We start from the raw sequence: 27,465 nt of genomic DNA on the forward strand, positions 1-27,465 counted from the left end.
AATAGACCTTGAATGCTTGGCAATATAGTTTGAGAAAGGGCCTCATTGTATGGCACCTTATCTTGCCAGATGATCTTCAGAATCTTCCTAATACAATTAAAATAGAAGCGATTCAATTTCCTGGCATGGAACTGGTTTGTTGTCCAGGTTTCACAGGTATTTGTTAATGAAGTCTTCACAATGACTTTATAAGTTTGGTAGGTAGTAAATGGAAAAAGGGCAGACCCTTTTGAAGGAAACAGATGAAAGAAAATAATGTGAAAGTGTAGGGAAATAAACCCACAACAGAAAGAGCTGGGGGGGGGGGGGGGAGCTAAATGGATTAAACAGTGTATGGGAAGAAATAATAGAATAAAAGTTGTTACACTAAGATCCCTTGGTATGGATGATAACAATGAAGGAAGCAGAAAGGTGACAGGAAAGGTTGGAGGCAAGTAAATGGTAGGGAAGGATTGTTGAATTGATAGAACCTTATTAGAAAAGATTAGATGGTTGACTGACCTCAGTGTTCCAATTAGAATGTTGAGTGTGGCAAAGCAGCCACAAACTTGCTTTCCCAGATTTGCGGGGAAAATAAATGGCTCTATTTGTGCTTCTACTGTTGGAAACAATGTGAACTAGCAGCAAAAAAATTTCCCAGATTTAACAGATTTCAAGCAGAAATTTACCACATCCTCTGGAATGTCTTTGTGATAAGAGATGTTTATCCTCCACAGAATGTGATAGTGTATTTCTGGTTTAGAGATTGGCTGCTCTGCCCCACCCTGTCTATTGTGACAAACTACTTCTGATTGTTGATTGGTTACAACAAATCCCTGAATATAATTTAGTTCATCACTTAGTGGTTACTATCCTCCTATTTTGGCCAGCAAGCTGATCTTGAAACTGCAATTATTAGGTGCTCTGGACTAAAGTGAATTCCCCCCAAAATGTAAGTATGATAGTCATTTATATTTTAAAATAACTATTCTACTTTTGACCAAAACATTATACAGCTGTGATTTTGTCATTTTTAAATATCCCTGGTACCCCAAAGAGCTAGCTAGCTAAGGAGGCAGAAGTGGGGTCAGAAAGCATAGTGGAATTAGGAGAAATATCATATGGCACGGGAGAAGGAAAGGGGACAGACACCACAAGGCAGAGTACCTTGGTGGACTGACCTAAAGGAGGGAGCAGCCATGGGAATGGCCCACAAATAGATTTTATAGAGAACATTTAATCTCAGGGATATTTACATTGTAACTCAATAGTCTCATTTTCTGGGGAGGTCATCCAATCTGAAATCTAAGACTTACCCTCCGTAAGGGTCACAGGCAGCCTCATTTTACCATTTCCTGCCAGAAATCCCAGTCATATCCCTGAGATTAAATTTTCTCTATAAAATCTACTTGTGGGCCATTCCCATGGCTGCTCCCTCCTTTAGGTCAGTCCACCAAGGTACTCTGCCTTGTGGTGTCTGTCCCCTTTCCTTCTCCCATGCCATATGATATTTCTCCTAATTCCACTATGCTATCTGACCCCACTTCTGCCTCCTTAGCTAGCTAGCTCTTTGGGGTACCATCTTCCTTTTAGGATTTAGCCTGCCAGAAACTAGGCATCGACCCACACTTAACATTGTAAACCAAGATAAGGTCAAAATGGGTTCATTATCTATGCATAAAGAATGAGATTATAAATTAATTAGAAGAACATAGGATAGTTTACTTCTTAGACCTGTGGAGGAGGAAAGAATTTGTGACCAAAGAACTAGAGATCATTATTGATGACAAAATAGAAAATTTTGATTATATCAAATTGAAAAGCTTTTGTACAAACAAAACTAATGCAGACAAGATTACTGGGAAAACAGTTTTATAGTCAAAAGTTCCGATAAAGGCCTCATTTCCAAAATATATAGAGAATTGACTCTACAAGAAATCAAGCCATTCTCCAACTGATAAATGGTCAAAGGATATGAACAGACAATTTTCAGATGAAGAAATTGAAACTATTTCTAGCCATATGAAAAGATGCTCCAAGTCATTATTAATCAGAGAAATGCAAATTAAGACAACTCTAAGATACCACTACATACCTGTCAGATTGATTAGGATAACAGGAAAAGATAATGCTAATTGTTGGAGGGGATGTGGGAAAACTGGGACATTGATACATTGTTGGTGGAATTGTGAATACATCCAGCCATTCTGGAAAGCAAAAGTTATCAAACTGTGCATACCCTTTGATCCAGCAGTGTTACTACTGGGCTTATATCCCAAAGAGATACTAAAAAAGGGAAAAGGAAATAGCTGTATGTGCCAAAATGTTTGTGGCAGCCCTTTTGGTAGTGGCTAGAAACTGGAAAATGAATGGATGCCCATCAATTGGAGAATGGCTGAATAACTTGTGGTATATGAATATTATGGAATATTATTGTTCTGTAAGAAATGACCAACAGGAGGATTTCAGAAAGGCCTAGAGAGACTTATATGAATTGATGCTGAGTGAAATGAGCAGGACCAGGAGATCATTATATACTTTCAACAATACTATGTGATGATCAATTCTGATGGACATGGCTCTCTTCCACAAAGAGGTGAACCAAATCAGTTCCGTTTGTTTAATAATGAATAGAACCAGCTATACCCAGGAAAAGAACACTAGGAAATGAGTATGAACCACTACATAGCATTTCCAATCCCTCCATTTCCCCCCAAAAATCCAATTTTGTCTGTTTGCATTTTTTATTTACTTCTCAGGTTAATTTTACATTATTTCAAAGTCCGATTCTTCTTGTGCAGCAAAATAACTGTATGGATATGTATACATATATTGTATTTAACCTATACTTTAACATATTTAACATGTATTGATCTACCTGCCATGTTGGGGAGGGGATGGGGGAAAGGAGGGGAAAAGTTGGAACAGAAGGTTTTGCAACGGTCAATGCTGAAAAATTATCCATGCATATATCTTGTAAATAAAAAGCTGTAATAATAAAAAATAATTTTAAAATGTTTTTAAAAGGATTTAGCCTGCCAGCTAAGGGCATGCTCTAACCTCATGGAATGTTTTCTTTCTCCTGGCAAATGGCAAGTTCCACTAAGGAATTTCCTTTCCATTATTAACTTTTAAAACCCCCTTCTATACTCTCCTAATTCTTATTTCATATTTACCATTCCTGATAGTAATTGTATCCCTTCTATTTTCTACTGTATCCCTTCATTTTGTCTGTAACTCATTCCTCTAAATAAATCTATTTTTTGCCAAAGAGAATGGCCAATGTGAATTCTTCATATGACTGAACTCCAGCTTTTGGTGCCTACCATCGCTTGGTGTCTTCTATACCCATATCATTTTGGTCCTCAAAGCACATCACTGTATTCTTTTATTCTTTTGGCCATTATATAAATTATTTTCCTGATCTGATAAAGTCATTGCATCTGGTCATACAAGTCATCTCAGGTTTCTCTAAATCAATTCCTTTCACAATAATATTCCATTACATTCACATATTGCAATTTGTTCATCCATTCTTCAGTTGACGAATACCCATTTTGTTTCCTATTCTTAATTGCAATAAAGCTTGCTAGTATAAACTTATTTGTATACATGAGCCCTTTGCTTTTCTGGAAAAAAGATCTTTGATTTCAGGTGTGGGAGATTGGGAGACAGTATAAGCCTGGTAGTGGAATTTCAAAAGTAAGTCAACAAAAGGTATTCAGAGTTTAGTAATATTTTGGGCTTAGTTCCAAATTGCTTTCCAGAATGATTGAACTAATTTAAAATTCTGCCAGTAGTATATTGGTATCCTTATTCTGACATACCCCTTCTCACTGTTATTTCCCCTTTTTGTGGGGTCAATTTTGCCAGTGTGACAGATGTGAGGCAGAACCTCAAAGGTCTTACCTTGGGGCCACTGCTTTTGGTGAATGTAAATGTTTCATTTGGAGAAGATAAATCTATGATCCAATCCAACATTCAAGCAAAAAGAAATCTATGCATTTACCATGTTTGAAAATGTCTATTTAAATAACTCCTCTGGAGTAATGGCTGCCCATTACATTGATCAGAATTCTTGAAGTCTTTTATCTTTTTAATGTTGTTTCATTACATAAATTTTTCTTACATAAATGAAAAAATTCATTACATAAATGTAAACTTTACATAAACTTTCTTTAAGTTCTGCTCACTCCAACCTGCATCAGGTTATGTATCAGGTCTTCATCTAAAAACTTCCCTATTCATCAATTATACTATTCCATTGTATCCATGTGCCACAATTTTTTGTTATTCCCCAATTAATGCTGCCTCCTTCATGGCCATTTCTTAGTTAAGAACAAAAAGAGCTTATATATATTTTTAAAAATTTATGGATTTTTAAATTCATTTTAAAAATATTTGTTGAAGCATTGGCCCTGGATATATCAATATATTAAATAAAATATAATGTAATAACTTTGAGGCCACTTGCTTTCAGAAATGGCTGGGACCTATAAAACTCCACCTTACATTTTAGTTGTGTGCCTATTTTCTCCTCAGCAACTCCAACAATTGTTATTTTTCTTTTTTTGGGTGATATTTGTCTATTTGATTATTGTGAGATAAAACATTAAAGATGTTTTGCATCACTCTTAATTTTTCAAATTTTGGATCACTTTTTTATGTTGATTGCTCAGGTTTCTTTTTTTTCTGGAAATAATTCATATATTTTGATCATTTACATCTTCTGATCATTCCCCTATTAGGGAATGGGAGAAAAGATTTTTGTTAAGTCAAATTTTTTTTCTTATTATTTTAATTGCATTAATTTTGTTTGTCCAAAATCTTTTCATTTTTATGTAATAAAATTGCTCATTTTATCTACAGTAACCCTTTAAAAATTTTCAATAGTATTTTATTTTTCTAATTACTTGTAAAAATAGGTTTCAGCATTCATTTTTGTAAGATTTCAAGTTCCAAATTTTTTTTCCCTCTTTTTCTTACTCCCCCCCACCAAGACAGCAAACAATCTGATATAGGTTATACATATACAAAGTCATTTTGTGAAAGAAAAATCAGAACAAAAGGGAAAAACCGTAAGAAAGAAAAAGCAAACAAAAAATCAAGTGAAAATGGTATGCTTTGATCAGCATTTGATCTCATAGTTCTCTCTTGATGGAATTTTCTATCACGAAGGCACTTCCATCATTTTGAAATTGTGTTGGATCAATGTATTACTGAGAAGAGCTAAATCTATCATAGCTGATCATCACATAATCCTGCTGTTACTTTGTACATTGTTCTCTTGGATTTGTTCACTTCACTCAGCATCAATTGATGTCTTTCCAGGCTTTTTTGAAATTAGCCTGCTCATTATTTCCTATAGAATAATGTTCCATTACATTCATATACCATAATCAATCCAGCCATTCTCTAATTGATGGGCATCGACTCATTTTGCAATTCCTTGCCACTACTGACAAGCTGCTGCAAACAATTTTACACATGTAAATCCTGTATTCTTTTTGCTGATATCTCTGGGATAGAGATCCAGTAGTGATATTGCTGTATACAGAGCCAGAACTTTGGAGAAGTTACTTGAAAACAAGGTGTTAACTCAACGAAATTAATGATATAATGGTTCTCTAGTATACATATACTTAGTATTTAGCATGGTGATGTGTAATGGTTTTCTAGTGCACACATACTCAATATACTGTAATGATGTAATTGTAATAGGACATTTACAAAGGGGGGACAAAGTCAGACTCACAGGGAGACTAGTTGAGCCTGTCAGCCTGCCAGACTACTGGAGGAGATTGGGTCAGACTGAGACTGGGACTGACTATGACAGAAAGCTAGCCCAAACATTACATTTTGGTGCCCAAACATGGACGTAAAGACCTACACTCAACAGTTCAACTAATATGATCGTGACTCAGTGGAGAAGTGCCCATGACCCAGAAATTGGACGAGTATAAAAAAAGACAAGCAGGAAACTTTGGCAAGGGTTAAACTAGTCACTTTCATTTTTTAGATGAAGTGGCGCATATACTAAGAAAACAGTCGCCCTCACCCCAAGGGAAATATGCAGAATGCATAGTTAGATTAATAAAGAAGCAAGGTTTGTTGGTAAATTGGAAGCAGATCACTGGACTCTTAAATATATTAGAGTGCACATCTCCTTGGATTTCTAAAGAAGAAAAATTAGAGCCAAATATGTGGGAACTAATGGGAGAGCAACTAATTGAACATTATGACTATGGATCTTGATTCAATTCCTCAAGAAACATTCTTTATGTATAATATAATATAATTGGCTTTAAGGAATCCCACAAGTTTTAAAATAAGGAAAAAGGAGAAAGATCAGGAGGAGGATGGTACTGACAAAGCAAGCTTAAAAGCATGAAGAATTGGACAAGAAAGGAGTTAACTACAGTGCTGATGAAACTGAGGAGTGTGGTGCTTCTCAGTCAGCACCACTCATACAGCAGCTTTGTCCACCCCCTATGACACGATTACAAAAGGCATTAATTAAAGCTAAAAATGAAGGACAGGATATATCTGATTTAAAAATAGAAGCATACCCTGTGATTGAAGAGTTTGACTCTTCAGGTCAAGAAAAAAGAAAATACATTCTGTTTAATTTGTAAATTATCAAAGATCTGAAAAATGCTTGCATTATTTATGGGTCTACATCATCTTATATTAAGATATTATTAGAGAATTTGGCTTTTGAAGTTTTAACTCCTAATGATTGGAAATTATAGCAAGGGCATGTTTAGAACCTGAACAAAACATGTTGTGGCTTTCTGAGTATAGTGAACTCTGTAAAATATAAGCTCAATGAAATAGGCAACCTGGAGTTAATATACCAGTCACCTTTGATCAACTAGCAGGTTCAGGTCTTTATGCTGCTGCTGCTATCAAAGCATGGGGCACCCTTTCAGGATGACAAGATAAAGGGGAAGCTTTCATGAAAACAGCCCAAGGTCCAAATGAACCCTTTGCTGATTTCGTGGGATGTCTGCAGACGGCTGTCATATGAACTATTGGTGAAAATATAACAACAAAAATTGTGATAAGACAACTTGCTAGAGAAAATGCTAATGAGGTTCGTAGAAGAATTATTCTAGGACTACACAAGGATGCTCCTTTAAAGGAGATGATAAGATGCTGTGCCACAGTGAGCACAAATATCTTTTATAGCCAGGCTATGATGCAGACTTCCCAAGATCTGAACATGGGAAGACAGGGTCTTCCAAAGGACTTCCAGAGAGACTCATCAATGCTTTCAATGTGGTAAACTAGGGCATCTGAAAACTCAATGTTGGCAGAGAAGACAGGGTGGGAAAACAAGATCCAAAACCCTATGTCCAAAATGCAGCAGAAGCTTCCACTGGGCATCAGAATGTAGAATGACTCATAGAAATGGGAAGTGGGGCCCAGCTCCAGGGCCCCAGGCAAAAACACTTGGGGCATGATGGCAGTCAATGTTACACCCAGAGAGTCTTTAGAAGTTCAGTACTCAAACATGATCAATCAGCCCCTGATGGGAGAAAGGGATTACAATTGAGGAGAATAGAGTTGTGTGCAGCTGGGACTTCTGAGATATCCCCTGGAGAGGTGAAATCTGTCCCTGTTCAGCTTATGGATCCTTTGCCTCCAGGCACAGTAGGCTTGACCATTTCACCTCCTGAGAGTGCTTTCAAAACTAATATCCCAGTAGCTAATATCCCAGTCATTAATACAGATAGACAATGTGTGACTTATCAACCAGAAGCAGTAATAATAGCATCAGGTTTACTGATACATACTCCTAATAGGCAATTTGCCCAGATTTTAACTCCCAATAACAGAATCCAGGAATATTCTGGATTGCAGCTGTTACAGCTGACCATCCAATATTCACTATCTATGTAAATGGCATAGGACAGGATCGGTAGACACAGGTACAGATCATACGGTCATTAGAGGTGCCAACTGGCCCAGTCACTGGCCAAAGATTAAGGCAGACACCTACATGTCTGGTGTAGGAGGATCAATAGCAGCTGGAGTTAGTGCAACCCCTTTGAGGTGGATATTTGAAGGTGAAACAGGAGCTTTTATTCCTTTCATACTTGAAAAAATCCCCATCAATCTATGGGGAAGAGACATCTTACAACAGTTAGGATTACAATTGAGTACTTTGGCTTTTTAGGCAGGGCTGCTGTTGAAGGCCTGCCTGCACTCTCACCTGTTCTTTTTCAATGGAAAACTGATATACCAGTGTGGGTAGAACAGTGGCCTTTAGTTAGTGATAAAATTCAAGCCTTATTAGATATAGAACAGGAGTGACTTGACCAAGGACACGCACAACCTTCTCTAACCTTGGAATTCCCCTGTATTTGTTGTAAAAAAAAAAAAAAAAAAGAAAGAAAGAAAGAAATCTGGAAAATGGAAAATGTTGACCGATTTAAGAAAAGTAAATGAACAGATGGAAACTATGAGAACTCTTCAGCCTGGACTTCCATCTCCTATCAATTGGTTTCTTTGGGTTATAGACATTAAGGATTGTTTCTATTCTATCCCTCTGGATAGAATTGTATCTATTCTATCCCTCTAGGTAAGGAGGATATGAAAAGATTTGCCTTTTCAGTGTCCAGCATTAATTTAGCTGAGCCTTATAAAAGATATGAATGAACATGAAAAATAGCCCTACTATGTGTCAAATGTATGTGGCTGCTGCTCTTACTCCAGTAAGAAAAGCTTTTCCAAAAGTTAGGTTGTTACATTACATGGATGAGGAACAAATGTTAGAAGTATGTCTACAAAAGACCATAGAAACACTAAGATACTAAAAATTGCACATAGCTCCAGAAAAAAGTTCAAAGACATGCTCCTTTTCAATATTTAGGATATGAAGTATATCCTAAAGTGCAAAAGTACAAAAACTTTCTTTAAGAACAGAGAAGTTGAACACCTTAAATGACTTTTAGAAATTGATAGGAGATAGCCAATGGATGCATCCAGTGTTAGGCTTAACTACCCATCAATTACAACCATTATATGATATTTTAAGGGGAGACACTGCTTTGAACTCTCCACGCCAGCTTACAAAAGAAGCTCAAGAGACTTTGAGAGAAGTTGAACTGGCTTTATCCAATGTGATTAAAAGTTACTCAAAAACTCTTGGAAATATCAGTTTTTGCTATAAAAGAGGCACCCACAGCAGTCCTTCATCAAGGACACAGTGTGATAGAGCACTCCCAGCACAATCAGACCAAGGCCTTACTCCTTACCTTACTGCTTGTGGCTAGAATTTTATTAAAAGGTCATTAAGCAAGTATTACAATTATCTGGGATAAGACCTGACAAGATACACACCTTTTATACCAATGCACAAATTAATGTATGCTGTGAAACCATCCCAGAGTGGCAAATTTTATTGGCCACTGTGAAGACCACGTATTTTAAAATCAGCAGGAGTCAGGAATTCAGGTTAGGGGAAAATTGTCAGTCTTTATTCTCAGTGAAGAAAGATCAGAGGTGGAAGAGAATGGGCAATAGCAATGTGTGTAGCTGAGTCAAGAAGCTAGCTAGACCAGCAGCCACACAACCAGCAGCTAGGAGTATGGAACCCAGGCCCAATCTCTCCCAGCTTCTCTTCCTGTCTCTCTCTCTGCCTCCACCCACCAAAATAGTTATTTCCTATACAACACATCAGGACTTTCACAGAGAGTGGACAGGGGCCATTTTTTATCCAATCATGTATATTAATAGAGTATGGTCCAATTACTATTTAGCCTCATGTGCTTGGGACCTCAGTGCATCAACTCAAGCCTCAGTCCATTACAGGCTACAACTCCAAATTTTACACACAAGTCTCCATTAAAGATAACCTGGCTATTACATAATTGGCAGATGGATGTGACGCATTAAAAATCTTTTGGTTGTCTGTCTTTTATCCATGTTGTAGCAGACACCTTTTCAGGATTTACTTTTGCAATACTAGCAGCAAAAGAAAAAGTTCAAGTGGTCACTGAATTCCTTACACAAGCTTTTGCAATCATGGGAGTGCCACAAGAAATAAAAACAGATAATGGACCCGCACATACTTTTAAACATTTTCACACTTTTGTACACAATATCAGATTTACACAACACTGGCATACCTTTTAATCCTCAAGGACAGGAAATAGTAGAGAGGAGAAACAGACATCAAAATGCTCCTCCAAAAACAAAAGGGGAAGCCACAGGTAACCCTAGAGAACTTTTAAATTTAGCACTTTATACTATAATTTTTTTTATTTTTGATAAAGATGCACTGGCTCCAGCGCGCATTTTTTTTTATATAATCCACTGGAAGGTCAGTGTCCAGTGTGAGCAGCTCCACTATCTTTGTATAATCGCCAGGTGATATGAAGAGATCCAGAAAGTGGTGAATAGAAGGGACCAAATAGGCTAACTTGGGGGGAAGAGTTTGCTTGTATCTCTACAGATAGAGAAGGAATCAGATGTCTCATCTATTGTATTGCAGGACTTCAAAGTTTGCAGGAATCATTGGATTCCCTGACACATGAAGTAATGGACAATAGATTAGTTTTGGACTATCTCTAGGACTTATGGACATGTATAATTTCTCATGTTGATTTATGTTGTTTGTTACATCACTACTAGCCTGTGTTATATTACTATGTGCTTGTGAAATACCTCCACTGCTGATGGATTTATGGATACCTGTTTCAAGTAAGACCCCTTCAGCCCAGAGGGTTGAAACCTGCTAACAATATCTGGTTTGATGTTCTTACCTCCCTGAGAAGTCAAAGAGGGGATGATTACTTCTTTTTTGGTGTTTTCACCTTCCTCCCTGAGGGCATGACCACCTGTGTTCTAAAACAAAAACAAAAACAAAAACAAAAACAAAAACAAAACAGGAGATGTAGAACCGAACTCTGGAGAAGTATACTTGAAAGAAAGTGTTAACTCAGTGGAACTGATGAGATAATGGTTCTCTAGTATACATAGTACTTAGTACTTTGTACTTTGCATGGTGATGTAATGGTTCTCTAATTCACACATACTCAGTATATTGTAATGATGTAATTGTAATAAGGTATTTAAACTGGGGACAAAGTCAGACTCACAGGGAGACTGGTTGAGACTGTCAGCCTGCTGGAGGAGACAGGGTCAGACTGATTCTGGGTCTGACAATGACGGAAAACTAGCCCAAACATTACACTGCTGGATCAAATGATATGCACAGTTTTATAGTTCTTTGGATATAGTTTCAAATTGCTCTTCCAAATGGCTGGATCAGTTCACAACTCCACCTACAGCACATTCGGATCCCAGTTTTCTCACATCTCTCCAACAGTTCATCATTGTTTCCTGTCATTTTAGCCAAACCTGACAAGTGAGGTGTGGTACCTTAAGAGTTGTTTTAATTTTCTGCAATCCTTTCTATCCCTTGTTTAAACTTTTTTCCTGACCATAATTGTAAAAGTCATTTTCTTTTTTGCACCTCTAATTTGTTTATGATGTGAACTTCTATGTCTAGACCATGTACCCATTAGAAGCTTGTTCATTTATCCCTAATTTCTGCCAAGCTGCTTAGCAATGTCCTAGGTAATTCTTGTCAAATTGTGACCCTTTATTCTAGTGATTGCAATCTTCACATTCATCCTACTTTGTCTTAATTTGTTTTTATGCTTCTCTATGATGTATAACTAATCTCTTCTAATAATTGATCATTTTTTAGATAGTATCAAATAGTTTTGATAACTAGAGCTTTCTTCTTACTTATTTTCACTATTTCCCTTAAGATATTTGATCTTTCATTTCTCCAGAATGATTGTATTATTCTTTTTTCTAGCTCTATGAAGTATTTTTTGTTAAATTGATTAGTATGGCATTAAGCAAATTAATTTCGGTAGTCTAAGAAACAAAATCTTACTAAGAACTTCCAACTCACTGATGAACACAGGAAAGATTTTATTTTATATTCTTGCATGAATAAGTGTCTACATTTTTTTGAAATTGCAAAAGTCACATTTTATTTCCCATCTTGAAGCATACATTTTTCCCCTGATTTCCCCATTAATTGAATGTTACAGAAGTTATAGAATGCAACTTACATTCTTAAGGAGTAAGATAACCTGAAGAAGCAAAGTCCAGAGGGCTCCTATTCAAATCTAAAACCTTCCCTCCACCCCCCACCCCCCACCCCCACTACATTCTTTGATGTCCTGGTGGGTCCCAGGCTCCTATTTCTTAGGTTTAAAATTTCTAATTTGTTTCCTTTCTTCAATTTAATTTTCATAACTCTGGAAACTAAATCCCCATTCAATTTTTTATTATGTTGGCATAACCTATTTTGTTTTGGAGGAAGTTTATGGTTTATTCAATTTCTTTTTCTGAGAATGGGTTGACAATGGTTCTCCATTTATTTAAGCATTTCTGTAAATTGTTTTACAGTTATATTCAACTACAAAATTGTAGTAGTTCTTGTATAGGCCTGAATAGGTAAACTCCTAAATTTATACATTCTATAATTAATTTGAATGGAATTTCTCTTTTTGCTTCTTGTTTCTCTGTTTTGGCAATATATGGAAAGGCTGTTGATTTGTGCGGATTTATTTTTTGCTCTTCTACTTTGCTGAAGTTATTAATAGTTTCAATTAATTTTTAAATTTGATTATAAGATTTACTATGTAGGCAAGAGTGGGGATCTACAAAAAGAAATAATTTTATTTCTTCTCTACCTGTGATTATTCTGTCAATTTTTTATCTGTGAGAAATTAATTTAACTGAAGACACTCTCAAAAGAATACAGCCTTAAACTATACTTTGTGACTTGAAACTTTATAATAACAAATGTAGCTATCATCAAAAGTTGCAGATGTTGCCCTTCCTATTTCCCAACACTTTTTTATTAGCATTTAAGTAATTCTTTAAAAGATGATCACTTTGAATTCTTTATCTGCTAGTATATCAGTTCTCTAGGAAAATTTAAATTAAGAGCTTATTATTATTGACTTCTATTCTTTTGTTTCTGGGTTAGATTTCCAGGATTAGAATGTAAATCTGGACTCTTCCCAAACAATGGGAATAAAGGTCAGCCTGGGAAGGTGGGGACTTCAGGTGCTTCTTGGTGATTTACAATTTATTCTTTGCACTCCTTACTGACAAACACTTTATCAAATAGGAGATGCCTTTTCTCACAAGATAATAAATTTTTTTTTCTTCCTCTGAGAGTCTCTGATTATTTTTATGGATGATACTGTTCCATGCAGGATATTTCCTGTGTGTGAGGGTGTCTTCTGTACACAATTTTGGGGCAGACGGCTTCCAGAGAATTCTCCATTGGCCCTTGGGCTCAGTTCAGGAACTCCTGCTCCAATCGTGTAAACCCCAGAAGAGACATCAGAGAAACTAAAAACAAAAGTGGGCTAGCAAAGGTAGAGATTAATTAGATCCATGAGATAAACCAGCTGAGAAAAGTTTGAAATCAGTTGTGTAACCCAGGTAGAGCCAAAAACTGGTAAGGTATCTGGGTGACTGGAATTGAGATTAGGAGAATTTAGGTAGTTAAGACTCCCATTTTTCTTTGATATTGGAGAAAATCCTAGGTGGTTGAGTTCAAAAGGATTTTCCTATTTTCTTTTGGTAAGATCAGGTGAGTCTTCCATTAGAGAGGATAAGATACTGTGAATCATGGAAAAGGAACAATCTAAAGTAGCTGGCTCTAAGAACCTGTATAGTATACTGTAAGATACCCCTCTGGATGATATGCTTAAGAACTGGGAGAAAATATCAACATGTACAGGGAAGGACAAAAAGAAAATGAATACTGTTGTTTTATTTGGGCAGGTGCCCCACTTGGAGGAAATGTCTTCTGGCCAAGGAATGGATCTTTTGAGATTTGGCTGTGCCAAAAATTGAATCAGTATGTAAATTCAAAGGAGCCTATTAATTCTGGGGAAAGTGAATATTCAGCCTGGTGATTGCTGACTGTGGGACAATCTGTTCTGAAAGAGGAAAGTGCCAGAGAAATTTTATTCGTGGAACCTCCTCTCAACACTGCCTCCTCCCTATGCCACCCAGCTAGCCATCATTCCTAAGGCTTCTGCTCCAGAACTCCCCTATTCAATACCATCCCAAGGAGGATCTGAAGAATAGAGCTCAATTGATTTAAAACCATTAACTATTTCCTCTCCTTTTGGCCTTCTCCAGAGAAAGCTTAAGCAAATATTAAAGGTTCAAGAAAATGATCCCCTCCCCACAAAGACTAGCTTGCTAACTTGTTTAAATTGTTGACTGGAAGTGATGAGGTTTGGCTCCCCTCGATTCCCGGTCAGGGAGCCAAAAATTATAAGGTTCCCAAAACTCTGGGAATCCCTTCTGGTCAGCACAGGTCCTTCATAAGTGAATTTATGAACCTGAAAAGTTAGACTGGCAAAAGAAGTTTATTGGCACTGGGAAGTCAGCTTTTTGCTAGGAGGCTGACTTCCTTAGTGTCAAGGTCCTGACAGAGAAGTAAAGATCTAGCCTGGCAGAGAAATAATAATGGAGAGGTAAAGAGAGGGGTAAGGTCCTGTTAGGGAAATGTGTGAGAGAGACAAAGAGAGGTTTACTCTGAAAAAAGAATGTCTTTTCATTGGGCAGAGAGTTCCTCACAGGTAGCTATGCCAAGGGAAGTCCCTTGGCCTGGCTGATTCCTGCTTTTTGCCCCTCTGCAAGGAATTGGGCTGAAGGAAGCTTGTTATATGGGTAGTTCTTGATGGGGGCTGGGAGCAGTTTGAGTTGAAATCAGAATAGAGAATCTTACAATTGAATGTGTTTCCCTGGACTAATCTCCAACTCAATAGATGTCTATATTTAGATCTCCAGCTCTGGCTATGTAGGAGTGGTCCTAGACTCAATTAGTCCCACCAAGAAAACAGAATGAAACCACTTTATCTTGATTCCCTGGGGTGGGTCTCTCAGGAGAGAGCTTCTCTGAGGGAATTTCTCAAGCATTCTCCCCAAAGTCGGAGAGAGAAAGTGAGAGAAAGTTTTGGGGTTCCCTCGTCAGAAGGGCATATGAAAAAGGATTTCCCATGGGGGAAGAGAGAACAAAACATCTACTCCCTCATAGAAAAAAGGGGTGTCAGAGGCTTATTGAAAGAACGCACCCATGGGGGCACCTAGCAAGTCACTTAACCCCAATTGCCTCAGCAAACTTAAAGAAAAGAAAGAAAGAACGCACCCAGAGCCCTTGATAAATTTAAAGGTGGAACCAGACAAAGAGAAATTAGTTTTCTTGATAGATATCAAGGTTATTAGATCCTTTATAACTCAATTGCTCCAAGGGATTCAGGTTATCCAAAGAAACTCTCTTAATTTGGGAATTTTATTGTACCTTTTACTGAGGTTTTGGAATATGCTGGGGTGACTTTGGGAAAATTACTGCAAGGTCCAGAGGTGTGTGTTGCCAAACGGTCTAGCCAAATTGATACCACAAGCACTCAGATTATAGATCTGAATTAGAAGAATATTATTAAGAAAGGAAGAAAATAAAATCAGAGGCCTATAATAGAGGCCAAGTAAATATAAACCCCATAAAATTTAGATGGTGGTTAAGGTTAGACAATATCCCATTCCTTTGAAGAGAAAAAGAGGACTACAATCAGTAATCCAAGTATTAGTAATGGATGAATTACTAGAACCCTGCGTGTCTACTTTTAATACCTCAATACTACCAGTCAAGAAAGGAGACGGATCCTCTAGATTGATTGGTGCAGGATTCGAGAGAAACTAATAAAATAGTTCTTCTTTCTCATCTAGAAGTAGCAGATCTATATACAATAAGGGGAAAGATTTTTGAAATCAGTAAGTGGTTTAGTGTTGTAGATTTAAAAAATGGCTTCTGGATTTGCCTGCCAGATTGTGAAAGCAGGGATATCTTTGCCTTTGAATGGGAAGACTCAGATCTTGGAATAAAACAGCAGTATTGGTGGTGGTGTACCCAAGGATATACAGAATCCCCTAATCTGAGCAAGTACTAGAAACTATTTTGGGGAAATTTAAAGTCCCCCCTTCCTCCTCCTAGTACAAAGAGGCTGTTGACAAAAAAAGAGGCCATCAGTGAGGCCTAATTAAATTGCTAAACTACCTAGGGAGAGAGGGGCTCAGAATCTCAAAAGGAAAGCTACAGTTTGTGGAAAGAAGGAAGTAAGATACTTGGGGTACCTAATTAATAAGGGGAATAAACTTTCTATACTCTATCAAGCCCTGAAGTTTTTGGAAAAGGAAGGAAAGTGATAAGGTTTAGATTTAGGGAACCAAAATGAGATTAGGGTTTCTGGTGGTCAGGGAGTTAAATGATAAGGTCTAGTGGCAGGTTTGGGGTTCAGGGAACCAATGGAAAGGTCTGGCTCCCCTGCAACCCCTTGGGAGTCAGCACAAGGGTAGGGAGTTTTGGGGACTCCCTTCTGGTGGCACAAGAGGTTCTCTGTAAAGAAATTTACAGATCCAAAAACCTAGATTGATAAAAGAGGTTTATTATGGGGATTGGAAGTAAGGTTAGAAATCCTGACAGAGAGGTATAAAGTTTGGTTAGGGAAATAGGTGAGGATAAAAAGAGGATGGCACTGGAAAGAATATTCCAGTGGTCAGAGGCCCTTGGCATAGTGTGGCATAGCATAGCTGGCAGGTTTGGAACCTCTGCAAAGAGAGGGTTTTAGTTTGGCTTTTTTATAATGGGAGCTTGGGCTGAAGGGAACTCGTGGGTGGAGTCCCAAGTTGGCTCATAGCTGGATTTCAGTTTGAGCTGGAATTTCAATTGAATTCAATGAGCTTCAGAACTGAGCTGACCCTACCCAGATAACAAGGATGAAACTAACTGTCCTCGGAGCGGAGCGGCATCCCTCACTGAGGCAGAGTTGAAGGAGATTTTCTCCTTTAAGGATTTTTAATTTCAGGGTCCCCTCTTCAGAAAGGAATGTTTATGCTGATTCTAACTGTCTGGGGGGTGGTGCATGTGTTTAGAAAAATTTTGGAAGAAAGGGATATGGTCAAAAACTTTTTACTGTCTGAGATCATTGCCATTGGACATGTGAATGGGCGTCTACCTGAATCAGTCCTTTGAAACTAGAGGAAATTGATTTGCAGATTAGGAACCAAGATGGTCAGGGAAAAAGGAACCTGAATGGGCTGATCCCCTGTTGGTCTTGTGCTTCTCTTTTCCCCTAAGTCTAGTCTCTTCACCTTTGTCAGAAAAGGAGAGACGACTAGTCTGAGAGTTGGGAGCCCAGGAGCACTGTAACGGTAAAGGGTACTTTCCTGATGGTCAGGAATGCTGAATAAAGCAAGTATAAGGCAAATTTTACTACAAGGCAATCATTGGGATGTCCAAAACCTGTCTGATGCATTCTTTAACCCAATTCGTATCTCCTGACCTGTATATCCTTGCATTTTACCTAATGGACTAATGTCAAAAGACAAATAAATAAGGTCTGCCCTGCACCAGGAACCAGCAAGAGAAAAGCCTCTGAAAATTAGACCTTTTCAGAGTATACAGATGGACTTTACTGAGCTCCTTTGGTTGGTCACCTCAAATATCATCTGACCTCATGGAGGGGGACCTTCCCAGTGACCCAAACTACTATTCGTCTGTTAGTTAGATATTATTGGAACAAATTATTCCCAGACAGGGTATGGTTAAGAGTATACTCAGACTTATAAGGTTTACCTGTAAGATTCTCTAGTCTTTGGCAAAGGCCTTGGATACTACCCGAGAGTTTCATATTTCTTGGTACCCTCCTTCTTCCAGTAAGGTGGAAGGAATGAACCAGGAGATCGAGGTAACTCACTAAATTAGCTTTAGAATGTCTGTCTCTGGCCCTCCTCAGATTTACCTGAGGATTGAAAAATGGTCAAAGGATATGAACAGACAATTCTCAGATGAAGAAATTGAAACTATTTCTAGTCATATGAAAAGATGCTCCAAGTCATTATTAATCAGAGAAATGCAAATTAAGACAACTCTAAGATACCACTACACACCTGTCAGATTGGCTAAGATGACAGGAAAAAATAATGATGATTGTTGGAGGGGATGCGGGAAAACTGGGACATTGATGCATTGTTGGTGGAGTTGTGAACGAATCCAACCATTTTGGAGAGTAGTTTGGAACTGTGCTCAAAAAGTTATCAAACTGTGCATACCCTTTGATCCAGCAGTGTTACTACTGGGATTATATCCCAAAGAGATTATAAAGAAGGGAAAGGGACCTGTATATGCACGAATGTTTGTGGCAGCCCTTTGTAGTAGCTAGAAACTGGAAACTGAATGGATGTCCATCAGTTGGAGAATGGCTGAATAAATTGTGGTATATGAATATTATGGAATATTATTGTTCTGTAAGAAATGACCAACAGGATGATTTCAGAAAGGCCTGGAGAGACTTACACGAACTGATGCTGAGTGAAATGAGCAGGACCAGGAGATCATTATATACTTCAACAACAATACTATATGATGACCAGTTCTGATGGACCTGGCCATCCTCAGCAACGAGATCAACCAAATCATTTCCAATGGAGCAGTAATGAACTGAACCAGCTATGCTCAGAGAAAGAACTCTGGGAGATGACTAAAAACCATTACATTGAATTCCCAATCCCTATATTTATGCCCACCTGCATTTTTGATTTCCTTCACAAGCTAATTGTACAATATTTCAGAGTCTGATTCTTTTTGTACAGCAAAATAACGTTTTGGTCATGTATACTTATTGTGTATCTAATTTATATTTTAATGTACTTAACATCTACTGGTCATCCTGCCATCTGGGGGGGGGGGGGGGTAAGAGGTGAAAAATTGGAACAAGAGGTTTGGCAGTTGTTAATGCTGTAAAGTTACCCATGCATATATCCTGTAAATAAAAGGCTATTAAAAAAAAAAAAAAAAAAAACCTCTTTGGGATACAAATCCATTAGAGACAATACTGGATCAAAAAGTATGCAGAGTCTGGTAGCCCTTTGATCATAGTTCCAAATTGCTTTCCAGAATGGTTGGATCAGTTCACAATTGCACTACAATGTATTAGTGTCCCAGTCTTTTCACATCCCCTCCAACATTTATCATTATCCTTTCTTGTCTTCTTAGCCATAGATTATCATTTCTTAATGTTGCTTGTGAAGTTCTGTTCAGAAAGAAAACCAATACCTTCATGCAAAAAAAAAAAAAAAAAAAAGAGGTGAAGGCAACATTTTATATTTAGCATAAAATACATTTAAGCATATAATAGTCAATTTAATTTTAATTCATTTGCAATTAAAATTTGTACTGCAATGACAAAAAAAAAAAAAAAAAAAAGATTTACCTGAGGGATATTGGATTATCCTCTTATGAACTCCTCTTTGCACATCCTTATCTGGTGAAAAAAAGGGTGAAACTGGGACTGCATATTTGACAGTAGAAACAAATTCCTCAAGAATTATATGTGTTCTCTGGTAAAAAAAAAAACATTTGACTTTGTTGCAGAATAAAGGTCTGATTACTCAGATTCCACCACCAGGGTTTCCTGTACACAAATTTCAGCTTGGGGACATGGAAAGAGGGAAAAACTTCTTCCCTCCTGGGAGGGACTTTTCCAAGTCTTTGCTATTGCCAGACACTGCTGTGAGGAACAAGGAGAAAGGTGGGACTCACCACATTCAGGACTAAGAGACCAGATACCTTTCCCAAGAAGTGGACTATGGATGGATTCAAACCATCTTCCCACTGGGTAGATACATGAATCTTGAGAATATGTATAGGAAGTTTGTGATCTATTTCTATTTAGCATTTCTGTTGTTGCTGACTTTAGTGACATTTTTACTCTAATTACTGGGGACACAAATGATTGGGTTGATAGATGGCCCCAGATAGGAGTTGTGGGTATAAAAGGCCAATTTGTAAAGACTGAGCAACCTGGAGAGGGAGGTCCAGTTTGATAAGGATGAACTCCAGAGGAGAAAAAGGACAACAAGCCAAGTCCAGAGGGATTGGAGACTGAGAAAGCTGGTAGAGGAAATGTATCAAGAATGGTGTGAGAGATCTTCAGCGGTTAATAAATAAAAGCAGAAGGATTGTGAGGAATTAACTGAGTGAAGACACTCTTATGGGAGTATAGCCTTAAACTGTACTTTAATTGTGACTTGAGACTTTATAATAACAAATGGAGCTATAGCTAAAAGTTGTAGGTGTTGTCCCTCCTGTTTCCCACCACTTCTTAATTAGCATTTAAGTACTTCTTTTAAAGGTGATGATGGTTTTGAATTCTATATCTGCTTGTATATCAGTTCTCTAGGGAAATAAATTAAGAGTTTATTATTATTGACTTCTTTTGTTTCTGGGTTAGATTTCCAGGATTAGAATGTAAGCCTACATTTCTCCAAACAATGGGAGAAAAGATGGGGAGGGGATTGGGGGGATGGAAGGGGGGGGGAAGCAAAGAAAGGAAAGAAAGGGAGTGGGAATTTCTGAGTTCAGGCTATTTAATTTGGTGTTTTGCAGTTTATGCTTTGCATCCCTTTACTGACACTTTGTCAGATGAGAGATGCTTTTTCTCATGAGATCATAATAAATCTCTTTTGCAGGGGTCCAGCCTCTGCAGGGGATCCAGGGGGTTGAGCAGGAGGAATAGGGTTGGTGTCAAAGGAAGACAGGAGTCGTGGGATAATTTGAGTGAGGAACTGATGGAAATGATGCTCCCACTTCTTCAGGCTTTATTTTATACTATATCATGATCATATACTTTTCTTTAGGTCAACATAGTCTTCAGACATGTGTCTGACTTATTGACCTTTATATGTTACTACATTTGACATTTAATATTTGAGTAAGTTTTTTATGTTTAAGTGTTAATTATTGATTACATTACGCAAAGCCAATAATGAAAGGTAAATGTTATACAAGATTAAATGTCAGTGAATTTTGTTAGTTTACTTATGTCTTCTTTGTCAGTTCTATGGACTGTTTGATTCCTCTGACTTGAAACCATATACATAGACATTTAGGGCAATTCCTAGTTACACTTTAACCATCTTTTGGTTCCTAGATATAGTGATCTTTTCTGAGTCTAAGTTGGTAAACACCATTATTTCCTGGACCTTTGGATTCTCTCTGATAGTGACATTGTTTCCATAGTGTTCTCTCCTTTATCATTTGTCTCAGTGAGAGATTAGTTTTATTAGGACAGAATATGCAAGTGGAATCATTTCTAGTTAACTTGCCCAAATTCCCCTTGTCACCAGATATTTTTAGATAATGTTTAATGCTGTAATCAAGCCAATTATAAATAATATAGGAAATAACAGTCCACTAATGAGAACCATAGAAGGAAATGTTGTTCCTGTATGAGTGCTGTGCACATTTGATCTCAGTGCTGGACTTTGCCAATCAGCTTAGAGACTGTGGCTCCCAACACTCTTTTTTGCTTTTTCTTACTCTGAGAGTCTTTGATTGTTTTTGTGGATGATATTGAATCCACACATATCTTACCTTATAATTGGGATTTCTACCAGTATGTTAAATCAGTGGTGCTAATGAAAATTTTTGCTTTTCTTTGTTCTTGGAAAGGCCTTTAATTTATCTCCATTACATATAATGTTGGCTCTTGGTTTTATATAACTGTAATTTAATCATATTAAAGAATGATCTATTTTTCCTTTTTTTTTTTTTTTTTTTTAGTGTTTAATTACAATGGAGTATTTTATTGAAAGCCTTTTCGGTGTCTATCAATGTGACTTTTGTACTCTTATTAAATTTAAATGTTTAATTACAAATGTTATATCTATGTTACATAAATATAAATATTAAATATATTAAATGTGACCTAAATTTCTTTATAATTTAAATAATATTGTACTAGTCTTGTACTCCTGATAAAAATTCAATTTATTTATAATGTATAAATTTGAATGTGTCATTGTACTTTTTTGCTGAGGAGAAAGATGCCCCAACCAGATTAGTGTCCCCCTGAGTGGTGTTGTGGGTTTGATGAAAGAATTCATACATTCAGTTAGTCTTCAAGTTAAAGGGCAAAGACTTATTTATAATTTTAACACTAATTGGGGAGAGCTAAAGTTCCAAAGATATTTAGCAAAGAGCCCAAAGTAAAAAGATATTACATGATTTGACAGCAAGCTAATTCCAAAGGAATTAGCAAAGAGTTAGAATCAAGGAGATAATCCTGATACCAATTAGGTTCCAAAGAGAATCTAGTAAAGAGTCAGAATCAAGAAGTTAATTTTATGGAAAAAAGAAACAGAGATTAGGTTGATATGCTAGGGGTGGGATAGTTTCCATTATTGAGTTCTACAGCTTACTGACCAACAGATTGGCCAGCATTGTTTGTGGTACTCCCAAGATCAGATAATTAGGGTTTCTTAGGCATTGCCACTTCCTCATACCTCATCATCTTTGCTAATATTTTATTTAAGTTTTGGCACTATTTTTCCTTAGAGATATTGGCCTATAGTTGTTTTTTTCTCTCTGACTTGTTTCTGCTTTGTTAGATGTATAGAGCATATTTATATAATAGAATGAGTTTAGTAGAATTTCTTGTCCTATTTTTTGTAGTTTATAGAATAATGGAATTACTTGCTCTTTTAATGTTTGATAGAATTTACATGCAAAACTAACTTCTGTTTTCTTTTTGTTTGTTTTTTTGTAAATCCCTTTTGATGTTTATGTGTGGCTCAGAATGGTGAGTGATCACCATTTAATAATAATAATTTTTTAAAAAGGCTGGAGATATCTCTAGGAACAAAACGAAAGTTTATGATATGGTCCTGCGGCATCCCTCAGTCAGACAAGCAATCAGAAGGAGGGAGGTACCTTTTGGGACAGTTTTTACATTTTAAATAGTCCCTAACACAAATACCCCTCCCAGAACTGACCATCATCTTCATTGGCTGAGGGTCTTACATTTTAAACATGGGAACTACCCAGGAAATTAAACTTTGGCCAATAAGTACATAGTTGCCCATATTTGATCAAGGTAGGAAGAAAATGATGTCATGGGAAGATGGCAGAAAGGAGACTTAGGGATGCCCTTGAGACAATGCCCAAGGACCTTCAGGCCTACTCCAACTCTGGGGTAGATGAAGCCTTACTTGATTTTCACAAATGTCTTGAGAGATCTCACTCCATCTCATTTATTTATTTATGGCTTGTTAAATTTCTTTTTCTGAAATTGGGTAATTTTAAAGACTTTATTTCTTATTCTATTCATCTGTGTAATTTTTATTTTTGTAGACATTCATTTATTTCAATTGAACTGTTTTGTTGCTATGTAAAAAAACTAGTTCCTAATAACTTTATTATTTGTTGTGATTTTTTCATTTTTCTGCTATCAATGGCTTGTAGATTTATTAATTCAGTGGGATTTTTTTTTTATACTTACAAATTTTTAATATTTTCCCTGATTTTCAGAATCCCTATTTTGATATTTGGTTAGTTCTGTGCACAATTCATTGATCTTTTCTTCCATCTTACATCATTGATGAAAACTGTTTAGAGAATTAAAAGTCCCCTTATGACTACTTTGGCATGTTTTCTCTTTGTTGTTATTTTCTTTGCTGAAAATTTCCACAGATTCTCTAATTTGTTCTATGACCTACCTATTCTTTAGGATTAAATTATTTAGTCTTCACTTAAGTTTTAAGCCTTTCTTTAATGATTCTTTATGAGATAAAATTTTCATTGCTTTATGGTTGGTAAAGAATGTATTTGATATTTTTGTTCTTCTGTATTTTCTTGTGAGATTTTTATGGTCTCTTCCCCAGTCAAGAAGAAGCCCACCAGCTATTACCAGATATAATCAAATTCCCAGACTATCCTAGTGATTGTGAGGATGGTACTCTTTTGCCTATCCCTAAAACTTCTGAATATCTTTAAACAACCTTTTGAGATATTGATTAACATATTTTTAAACAGATCTGGCACCTTGTCTGCCAGATACATTCCATCTAGCTCTTTGACCCTCCCTCTGGATTCATGGTTTTACTTCCCTGATAAGCCCCAAGGCTATATTTTCCCTATAAAAAGATCTACTCATGAAAATGATCTTTGCTAAGTTCTTTTAAGGACTGAGCCCACTACAAGGCTTCCTCCCACTTCATAATGCCTTCCCTCAAATGGAATCTTTTTCCTTACTCTATCTAATTCTGGTTAGTCTGATAAACTCCATTATGGATCTTAAGTCAACAGCTTAGTCTTACCTCATGGAGTATTTCCTTTCTCCTGGTTAATTCTGAGTTTCCCTTTTTATTTCATATTTACCATTCCTAGTGTCTTTTGTATTCCTTCATTTTGTCTGTAATCTATTCCCCTAAATCTACTTTTTGCCAAAGAGAACAGCCATTTTGAATTTGTCAAATGTTCATTTCAAACTAGGAATTGTTACTCTGACTAAATCATTAGTATACATACTCAGTTTTTGTACTATGTGCAACTGATAGATAAAGTTAATATCTGCCAGACACTGTGGTAAGCACTTACAAATATAAATAGCAAAAAAACAAAAAAGCAGTCCCTATCTTCAAGGAGATTACATTCAAATGGGAGAAGACAATACATTAAAGGTAGTTAAAAGAAGGGGGAAGAAGGCAGGATGTGTTGATTCAAGAAAGCCAATTTGTAATTTTCAGTTGAAATATTTTTTTATAACTCAAAAATTGGCAAACACTACTTCTCAGGGTTTGATTTATTGTTTTGTTGGTTTGCCTAGATTTAAGAAAATTATGGGAAATGTTAATAATGCAGAGGATATTTAAAATTGTATCATGTGCACATTTTTTCCCCAGACAGTTGATAAATATTTACCAGCCCATCACTGGAACAGGGCCAACAGTGGAGAAGTATCTCCCTTAAGAAACAAACAGAAGAGGTGGAAAAGTGAGGAGAATCAAGAGCAAAATTTAGAGCTGTGGCTAGTCTAAGCACTTCCTCAAATGGAGATTTTTAGCCAGAACTCAGCAATTGGAGAAAGAATCCAGATGAAGGAGTGGAGGTATCTCCTGGGTGAGAAGGAAGCTAAAAAAGAAGTGGAAAAGTCCAGAGAATCAATAGCAGAGTCAGGAGAAAAGTAAGTATGTTCCTTTCCATTCTCTTTCAGTAATCACCAGAAATCTGGCTTATCTAACTCTAGAGGTTGGGAAGGGACACCAAAAGGTTGGGGTCACAGACCAGTGTCAAAAGGTATAGATGAGGTTGATAGCAGTGCAGAGAGTTGTTAAAATCCCCTTTTGGTCAGTGCAGAGGTTCAACGTGAAAGAATTCACGAACGTGAAGACTTTTAGGTGGCAAAAATGGAAGTTTATTGTTGGATAGGAAGGCAGTTTTGCTAAGAGACTGACTTCTTTAGTGGCAAAGTCCTATTGGGGAAAAGGAGGCTAGTACTGAGAAGATAATGCCTTCTCAGTGGGCCAGGGTCCTGCTGTGGACCTTCTGCAAAGAATGAGTTCAGAAATTGCCCTTTAAAAAGGAATCTTGAGGCTCAGATTTCAGATTGAAAAGAAAGCCAAAGTCCTCAGGCCTAGATGCTTATCGTTATCTGGCCCAGATCTCCAATTGGAATTTAAAAGGGTCTGGAATCCCCAAAAGATCAAAGGGGTACTTTTTGACCAAGATTTCTAATTGAATAATGACACTTAACTTAATATGGAGAGATAAGCTTTCCAAAAAGAGCCTGAGACACAGTTTAAGAATGATAATTTTAAAGGGAATACAGCTTCACTCTCCCTTCAGTATTTGTAGACTTGAACCCATTTCCAAGTCAAAGGGCAAAGTTTATTGTAATTGTAACACCAGTTGACTCGGTCTAAATTCCAAGAGAATTTAGCAAAGAAACAGAAGCAGGGAGACACATTTATCTAGTTCTCCATGTTGTTGATATGCTAATTTTATGGTCTAGTGATAGAACCATGGAGTGGTCTCAAGACTTTGGTTATCATTGACCAACAGACAGTAATGTTTGCAGGACTATTCTGAGGCCTCTAGATTGTTAGGACCCACTCAACAGTCCTGAATGCTGCCACTACCCACAGAGTTCCCTAGTCTGACTAAAGACTAAGGAGTTATCCTTATGTGCCAATGGGGACATTGATGGGGTCCAACAGAGTGACATCAAGAAAACTGGAGAGAAAATATTAGGAGCAAAGCTCTCATCCTTAGAGTGTTATTAAAGGTACACCTGGAAAAAGTAGAAAATAACAAGAAAGAAAGCTAGAGTGAAGGAGAGATGGTTTCACCCTTCTCTATGTATGTTTCGAGTGTTTCTGGGAATCCTGCAGAAAAGTAGTTTCGGGTCTTTTATGGGTTCACAGGAATATCAGGAATGTAATATTCAAGAATGTCTGAAGGAGAATAATAACAGGAGTACCACTTTTAATTCTAGAAACATATGAATCCAGCTGGGGAGAAATCTTTGAGTTTGACTGAATTTGCAGTAGTAAGAATGACCTTATGTGGTTCTTCCTAATGGGAGATTCTTCAACCAATTCTCTGAAGTCTCCAGGTATAGTTTAGTAAGGACTCCCTGGAGGATGTGATTCACATTCTCTACCTTCCCAGAAGACTAAAGCCGCCAGGCAGGGTGGGGATGATAAGTAATCTTTTGAGTTATTTGAGAAATGAAGGCTAGGTCATTAAGGGGGGGAAGGGGGTGCAAAGTGAGGTATGATTTCTTTTAGCAAACACTTTGATACCTCCTAAACCTTCTCAGTCTTGCAAGGGAAGGATTTTACCCAATTAGTAAAAATGAAAACAACAACAACAAAAAGCAGTTTGAAGTCGGGAGGAAGGGCATATTTATAAAATCTATCAGCCTTTCTCCAAATAGGCTTCAGGATAAGGGGGTATTTAACAACCCTTTCAGAATTTACTTGGGCACAAACTGGGCAGACCTGACAAGTCTGTTTCTTTTAGCTTGTGAACAGTGAAAAAAAAGTTTCACAAGGGATTAGAAAGCATTTTTTTCCCAAGTGGATAACTTGGTGTAGGACAAAAAGAAGTTTCCACTGACTTGCTTCTGTGATTAGCAGCTGGCTTGAGGGTGTTTGAAATCATCCAGAGGGGAAAAGAGTGGTACCCTTTTTTCCACATAGCCCCATGAGTGTGCAAAATATGAAAAGCATATTGGATCTGTATAGAAGTTCACTCTCATTCCTTTCCCCAGTTCCAAAGTCCTAGTAAAGGCGATGAATTCAGCTTTCTGGGCAGAAGTCTGGGATGGGGGCTGGCTTAGCCTCCAGGAGGCTATTTCGGGTCACCATAGAATAATTTGCCTTCCTTTACCCCATTTTCAAGAAAACTGGACCCATCAGTAAGCAATTCACCATCTAGATTGTCAAGAGGAATGTTCCTCAAGTCAGGTTGACTGGAGTAGATAAAGCTTCCTCACAATTATGAATAATGTCGCCTGACTGAGGGTTGTCAGGGAGTAGAGTGGAAGGGTTAAGCTCAAGTTGGTGTGTCTAACAGGAGAACCT

At 37.2% G+C, this 27,465-nt stretch overlaps 1 protein-coding gene across 3 annotated transcripts in view; it reads left to right on the top strand.

Moving 5' to 3' along the window:
* Positions 1-555: 555 nt before the first annotated feature.
* The window catches only part of SMCO2 (single-pass membrane protein with coiled-coil domains 2), an 86,471-nt gene continuing 59,561 nt past the window's right edge, over positions 556-27,465 (top strand). For 2 of the 3 annotated variants that reach the window (XM_031938058.1, XM_031938059.1), the window contains exons 1-2: positions 556-931; positions 24,781-25,061. In XM_031938058.1, the coding sequence (XP_031793918.1) occupies positions 24,928-25,061 (134 nt within the window). In that variant the 5' untranslated portion in view covers positions 556-931; positions 24,781-24,927. The remainder of the gene's footprint in view (positions 932-24,780; positions 25,062-27,465) is intronic. The other variant, XM_031938060.1, reaches the window with a different exon arrangement.

Source organism: Sarcophilus harrisii, chromosome 5 (assembly GCF_902635505.1).
Source record: "Sarcophilus harrisii chromosome 5, mSarHar1.11, whole genome shotgun sequence".
In the NCBI taxonomy this organism is placed as follows: domain Eukaryota; kingdom Metazoa; phylum Chordata; class Mammalia; order Dasyuromorphia; family Dasyuridae; genus Sarcophilus; species Sarcophilus harrisii.